This window comes from Neophocaena asiaeorientalis, unplaced genomic scaffold (genome assembly GCF_003031525.2).
Source record: "Neophocaena asiaeorientalis asiaeorientalis breed wild unplaced genomic scaffold, Neophocaena_asiaeorientalis_V1.1 scaffold429, whole genome shotgun sequence".
NCBI lineage: Eukaryota > Metazoa > Chordata > Mammalia > Artiodactyla > Phocoenidae > Neophocaena > Neophocaena asiaeorientalis.
Genome location: NW_020173550.1, coordinates 2,178,554 through 2,185,402, shown reverse-complemented (window position 1 = coordinate 2,185,402; position 6,849 = coordinate 2,178,554). Strand labels below are relative to the sequence as shown.

The following is a 6,849-nucleotide window of genomic DNA, read 5'->3' as shown; positions in this document are numbered from 1 at the left end:
TTCGGCTCCGCCAATTAGATTCACTCAGAGAAGACTTTGGAGGCAGAGCTTTTGACTGTTGCTTTTGGCAGGTCTAGACCCTGAGATGTGGGATTTTTCTGTTTTTGTTTTTCAACAACTTTCCAATGTCCAATCCTTAGCTCCCTGAGGGTAGAGAGCAGGGGTGGTGGGTCAGGTGCTTCCTTGGTATCTCCTTGACGTGATGATTGCAGTGGCAGTCTTCGAATTCCCTACTTGCTTGATTGCGTAGAAATAGCAGCTCCCTGTGGGCCAGGCCCAAATCCACCCCCGACCAAAACCCTTCCCCACACCTTTTTCTCTCCCTCTATCTTCCCTTTCTCAGTAAATGATACCGTCATTCACCCAGTTGCTCAAACTAAAAACCCAGGAGTTGCCCTGATTACTTAGTGTTTCAACAGTCCCCCCATATCCATTGCAAGTCCTGTTGAATCTACATCCGGTACATACCCAAATCTGGCCACTCTTCTTCATCACCACTGCTAGCACCCTGATCCAGGCCACCATCACATTTATCCTGGGCTCTGATAATACAGTCCTTTCTTTCCCTGCTTCCTGTCTTGCCCCATGATAATCCATTTTCCCTATAGCTGCAGAACATCCTTTTAAAATCATAAATCAGATCATTCACAGCTCTGCTTAAAAATCCTCAAGTGGCCTCCCATTACATTTAGAGTACATTCCAAATCTTTGCTATAGCCCAAGAGGCCATGTGATGGGACCCTCTCTCCGTGTCCCCTCTGGCTCACAATGCTCTGGTCATTCTGCCCTTCTTGTACTTCCTCACATCCAGCTGTACCTGCCTCTGGGCCTTTGCCCTTGAAGGAACTTCTGCCTGGAATGTTTTCCCCTCAGATCTTTAAGTGGCTGGTTCCCTCTTATCACTGATGTCTTAGTTCAGTTGTTATCTCCTCAGAGAAGCTTTTCTCACCGGCTCTATTGAAAGTTGTCCCCGACCCCTTCACTGTCATACTTACATCATTGATCACTGTCTGTACAAAACTATTTAGTTACATATTTATTCTTTTCATTGTCTGAGTCTTCAACTAGAAAAGAACCACGATGAAAACAGGGATTCTATATATGTCTTGTTTATGCTCTGTCCCTCCTACTTCTGCATAGAGTAGATGCTCAAAAAAACCACAAAAAACCAAAACAAAAACAAAACTTTTGAGTTAATTCAATTCTTCCTATCTCAGTCTCATTCTAGGGTGCATTTGGGGTCTTATGAAAACATAAAGAGTTTGAAGTGTTATCACAATGTTAAGTAACATTATTATTATGTTAATAATGATATACGTAGTGGAGAAAGGATGAGGACTGGGGATGAAACTCAAGAGACTGGCCTTCCTCCCCACGGTCAGGAGCCACTGGGGTGGGAGGAGGCAGGGATGGAATCTTTCATGAACCCCGCTCACGATTTTTCTGTGCTCAGTCCTCCATCCTTCTCAGGACCCCCCCAGCTCCTTGCCCATTCTATACCTTCTTTCCTGTTTTGTGTCCAGAGCTGCCCCTTGAGTAGCTGCACCTCCCCGTTCATCCTCGGGCGGGGGGGGGTTGCCTAATCTCCAGACATGTCCAAGGAATCAGTCTCTTCTGCTCCTTCCTTTCTTGCCCCCAAAGACAAGCCCAGAAGCCCTTTTGTGTTAAAGATTTAGTTGCTAATCACTGGTGAGGATAGTAACAAAAAGTTGCCAAGTTCCTGCAGCTGTGATCTCTTGATCTGTATGGTTCCTAACTCCTGCTGAGAGAAACCTTTGTAAAGGAAAGCATCCTGGTGGCGAATATTGAGGCACAGATGAGGTGTGTGGGGGTGTCCCTTTCTTTCCAGTAAGAGCCATGAGGAGCCAAGGGGCACCCCACCCCCACCCAGACCTCAATATAAACCACTAGGACCCTTTCCTCTTTGCTGCTTTCTCTCCGTATCATTGGTGCCTGGGTAACCTAAGGGCCTCTGGTTCTCTGTCCCTCTGCTGTGTCTTGGAGCTATCTCTTCTGGGTCCCTGCTCACAGGATTTGCCTGTGGCCAGACAGAAAGTTACTGGGGTTAGTACTTCCTCTGTGAGTTTCCCACAAGTCCTGCTAGGAAAAGTGGGTGTTGCTCTGAGTTCATTCCTGCTGCAGACAACAGCCACAGGAAGAGAACTTTTCTAGCTCCCACGGGCAAGGGATGGCATGCGGGGTGTCTGAAATTCCTGGGGCTCAGGCCTCCAGGTTTAAATAGTTTCCAAGTAATCTGGCAAGCTCGGGTGCCCCCCTGTGGTTCTGAGTGGAATGTGTCCAATCGACTTCGCGGGGAGGTGATCAGAGAACGTGGTGGGGGGAACATCCTCTGTTGTCTTGCTCCTCAAACTCAGGTCTGGTCCACCCACCAGCAGCATCAGCATCTCAGGTCTCACTCCACATCTACTGCATCAGAATCTACACTCTTCACAAGATTTGCACATTGAAGTTTGAAAGGCACTGCTCTGGCAGCCCCCAGGATGGCCCTAAGAAAAAAAAACAAAAGCTCTTCTTTTCTCACTCCATAAGGAGATGCTGAGTCCACCACACACCATGCAGCCCCCAGGTAATGTTGCCTCCCCTAAGGGACTAGAGAAATGGAATAGGCCACCCATTTCCATACTCCTAACCACTTCCCAAGGAGCTTTTCCTGCACTGACATCCTTGGTTCCCCCTTGGTCTGTGGATTCACCTGTTCAAATCCAGGCAGCTGGGCTGAGTGCCGTGACTCAGTCCTCTCCTCCCAGAACTCATAACATTTATCTTTTAGAGCTGTTTTGGTAAAGCACATGGCATGTACAGCAGAAGGTCTGAGCGGTGTACTGTTCTGCTCTCCTTCCTAAGGCAACCGAACCCCTGTGGTAGAGGAAATGGCTCAGTTACATAAGCACCCATTATGGGGTTACCCCAAGAGTGCTGGTCTAGTTCTCTGGTTCCCCCAACATTTCTGCACCATGCCTCCTTCAGATTGCTTCTCTAAACCATCTGGATCTAAGTTAAATATTCTCTGGGGAGCTTAGATTTCCCCAAAGCAATGTATCTTCTTGCATGGAGTCTGGATCCCACTTAGGGGTCAGCAATAAAAAGACTTGAATTAAAGATCAGTTGCTCCGGTACTTCCTTCTCTGCCCCCGTGACCTCAGGAGGGTTGCAAACAGGTGTGTTCATACTTGCTCTTCCTTCTTTCAGGGTTAGATAGGGTGCCTGGAGACAGTGTGTGCCTGGAACCTTTGGTAACTGTGAAGCACTTTTGATAATTGTAAGGCTTTTTTAAAAAAAATATAAGAATTGCTACTGTAACTTAAAAAGCTAACCTTCAGATGGAACTCCAGTGTCTTTATAAAGCTCTCAAAGGTTGGAAAGAAGGTGAACTCCGACAGTTGAGATGTGCTCAGGGAGCATAGCATGTTTCAGTGTGGGAATGTTCATGTTTCTAGAAGCTCAAGGAGGTGGTGTAAGCATGTGTCATTGTGGGGGACAGGGAGTGCTCCCCACAGACTGAAACTGTTGCAGTGGAGTGTGTGAAAGTGGTGAGGCTCATGTGTCCAGTGTGTGTGAGTGTGGCTCAGCTCCTACTGAGATGAGAGACCTGGGTTCTGGTTTGGTGGCCTTGAACCCATCCCTCAGACCTTCCTGAGCCTGTCTCCTCATTTTTAAATGACAGACTTGGGCTGATTGATTTCTAAGTTCTCTCCTAGCTCCGTAACGCTAAGCATCCAGCTTGAGCACGGGGGGCCTTTGGCTACTGGTTTTACTGTCTAATTCCATTTCTGGGTCTCTGTACCTGAGTTGCTGCTCACCAAAGCACTGGAGTTTGGCTTTTTGGAAATTCTCTCTTACTCACTGAAAATGCAGGAGGCTTGAGCGTGAAACTCACTCATCAAAAAGAAAACACACACACACATACACACAGAGCAAGAAACCACAGGGCTTATCAGCCTGTCGTCATTGAGCAGACGAGAATAATGCAGAACTCTAGGCAGAGAGGAAATGAACTTGAGAGAAGGGGGAACATAGGGCAGAGAGGAGAGAAAGAGGGCGGGAGTGGAAGCAGAGAGCTGAAGCTCAGGGGCCCAGGATGGTGGGAAGATGGAGGACGTGGTGGTGAAGCAGGGCTTCCTGTACCTCCAGCAGCAGCAGACTTTTGGGAAGGTAGGAAGAGCACGGCTGGGCTGGGGCTGAGCCGAGGGGCTGGGGGGCTGCTAGAGACTTCCCCGGGGAGGAGAGGAGGCCCCGGAATGTTCCAAAACCCTTATGGAATGGTGGAGACTGTGCCATCTACCACATTGGGCCCAGAGTAAAGCTTGGGAGGGCTCTTTCCTTAGCAGCTGTTGCCTCTGCGAGCTGGTTCCAAACTGTGCTCTTTGCTGATAGCCGTTGCCCCGGGAGGAGGGGGGAAAAAGAGGGCTCTGACTCTGCTTTTCTTGCCTTTCTTGTTCTGTGGTGATGTCTTCTCACCGGGACACCTTGGGAGGGAATGGAAGGCACAGTGGAGGGGATACTTCAGGGTTGCCGTGGAGGTTCCTTCCTCCTTTCCTGCCCCAGTGGGGTACGTTTGGCTGCTGTTGGACTTGAACTGGGGTCTCTGGGAGCCAGGGCCCCATTGTGCCCAAACTCCTTTTCCTTCTTTGGCCTCCTTGAATGAGGACGTCTTCCTTCCCTCAGCGGACACACCCCGGGGTTCCTCTCTCTGTCTCTTTCATGGCCTAACTTGTCAGAGGATGAGGCGGGAAGGTTCAGGAGGGTCAGCTGAGGTTCCGGGGGACAGGGCCTTCTATGGGGCCTCACAGAGAATGAGAAGCATGCTCCCCAGTCTGGGCCCTTGGGCTGCCCTCCTCAGTCCTCTGGGCTCCGGGACTCGCAGGTTTTCTGCCTCTTGACTTGGATCCCCTGGGTTGGGCCTGCCCGGCCGCCCTGCAGTCGCCTCCATGGGGCTCACTCCTGTGCCTTTCTTGCCTTTGGCTTCCTCTCTGCTGTCATTGTAGGCCTCTTATTGGGTTGCTTGGGGTGCATCTCCAATGCTTTCTAACTCCTAAGGCCTCTGTTAGGCTCTCTGCCTCCTTGGGTCTCCCCCGATCTTCACCTCTGTCTCCCCCGGGTCCTTCTCTCCCCGCTGGGCACCATCTCTCCATCTCCCCACCTGCTACGCATCTGGGGGCAGAAATGGCGCCGGTTCGGGGCGGCGCTGTACGGAGGGTCGGGCTGCGCCCTGGCCCGGCTGGAGCTCCAGGAGGGCCCGGAGAAGCCTCGCCGGGGAGAGGCCCCCCGGAGGGTCATCCGCCTCAGTGACTGCCTGCGGGTGGCTGAGGCCGGAGGGGAGGCCAGCAGCCCCCGGGATACCAGCACCTTCTTCCTGGAGACTACGGAGCGCCTGTACGCGCTGGCGGCCCCCACTGCAGAGCGGGGTGACTGGATACAGGCCATCTGCCTCCTGGCCTTCCCCGTGAGTCGCCCAGGGCTGTAGAAAGGGCACGGGGCACTGGATGCTTGCCGTGGGCAGATGTCGTGAGAGCCAAGGTCAGGATGCTGGAGGTGGTTCCTTGGTGGGGGTGAGGGATCCCAGTTCAGAATAAAGACAGGGCAGTAGGCTGAGTGTGTTTTGAAAGAAAGCTTGCGGTGGTCAGTGGTGGGGCTTGGGATTGGCCATGGTGGTGAGTCTTGGGCCTTCCCCGCCAGGGCCAGAGGAAGGAGCTGAAGGGGAAGGGCGGCCGGCCCCGCATGGAGGAGAATGAATTGTACAGCAGTGCGACCACAGGTGAGGGCCCTGCCTTTGCTCCCGGGGTGCTCTCTCCAGGGCGTGGTGGGGAGGAGGTGAGGGCTGGCCGGCTGCTGGCTCAGTCTTCCTGCCTTGTGGTTGCCCCCGGCCCCCGGCCAGCCCCCTTATCAGTCTCTCCGCATCGCTGCTTCCGGCACAGCCCAAGGTCGGGGAGGCTGGCCTGCCTGAAATGTCAGCCCTGCACCCTTGGCCCACTCCCTCTTGTGCAGGCCCTGCTGGTGGGAAAGGGCCCGGCTGAGGGGTCCAGGTGAAGGTGGGGCTCTTGAACTCTCCCTTGTTGGCATCCGAGCGATTGTCTGTGGAAAGAATGGTTTTCTTTCTGTGGATTTGAGCTGTCCTGCGGCAAGGGAGCTTTTTGCTGACTGGGCAAGGCCCCTCCTGCTATCTGTCTAGCCCTTGGGGTGGGCGCGTGGGGAGAGCAGGTGGACATGGGGTGGGGGGGACATCCAGGCTCCACCTCTCGGAGGGCACCTGATGGCATGGGCAGGGGCTGGGTAGGCTGAGAGCTGGGAGGGCAGGGTCAGCTGCGACAGTCGGGACTGGGGAGGCAGCTGGCTTGGGGAGAGAGATGAGATGGAGACAAGGCTGTGGCTCTGGTGAGAGGGGCAGGAAGGATGTGGGTACGGGGTCGGGGTGTGAGTGGCTAGGGCATGATGCCTCCTGAGGGAGGGCGGGATGTTCCTGGCATTTTAGGGAGTCTGACCTGGCGCGGGGCAGCTCAGCATTCAGGATGCAGGCTGCAGGGTCATGGGGCTGTGGATAATACTTTTTCTGGAGACCCGGCATGCTATGTAAAGCAGGGCAGAGTTGAGACAGGTCGGCTGCTTCCCATGAACTGCCTCCTTGTCTACCCTCTTCTCTCCAGGGGCCCCCTGCAAGGAGTTTGCTGTGACCGTGAGACCCACAGAAGCCAGTGAGAGGTGCCGGCTCTGGGGATCCTACACCCTCCGGGCCGGGGAGAGTGCCCTGGAGCTGTGGGGCGGCCCTCAGTTGGGCGCCCAGCTGTATGAATGGCCCTACAGGTTCCTGCGGCGCTTTGGGCGGGACAAGGT

The 6,849-nt window shown here is 53.6% G+C and overlaps 1 protein-coding gene across 1 annotated transcript in view; it reads left to right on the top strand.

The window, feature by feature from the left end:
• Positions 1–4,013: 4,013 nt before the first annotated feature.
• The window catches only part of DOK2 (docking protein 2), a 4,664-nt gene continuing 1,828 nt past the window's right edge, over positions 4,014–6,849 (top strand). The window contains exons 1-4 of the mRNA XM_024747773.1: positions 4,014–4,173; positions 5,183–5,464; positions 5,698–5,776; positions 6,663–6,847. Of these exons, the coding sequence (XP_024603541.1) occupies positions 4,111–4,173; positions 5,183–5,464; positions 5,698–5,776; positions 6,663–6,847 (609 nt within the window). The 5' untranslated portion in view covers positions 4,014–4,110. The remainder of the gene's footprint in view (positions 4,174–5,182; positions 5,465–5,697; positions 5,777–6,662; positions 6,848–6,849) is intronic.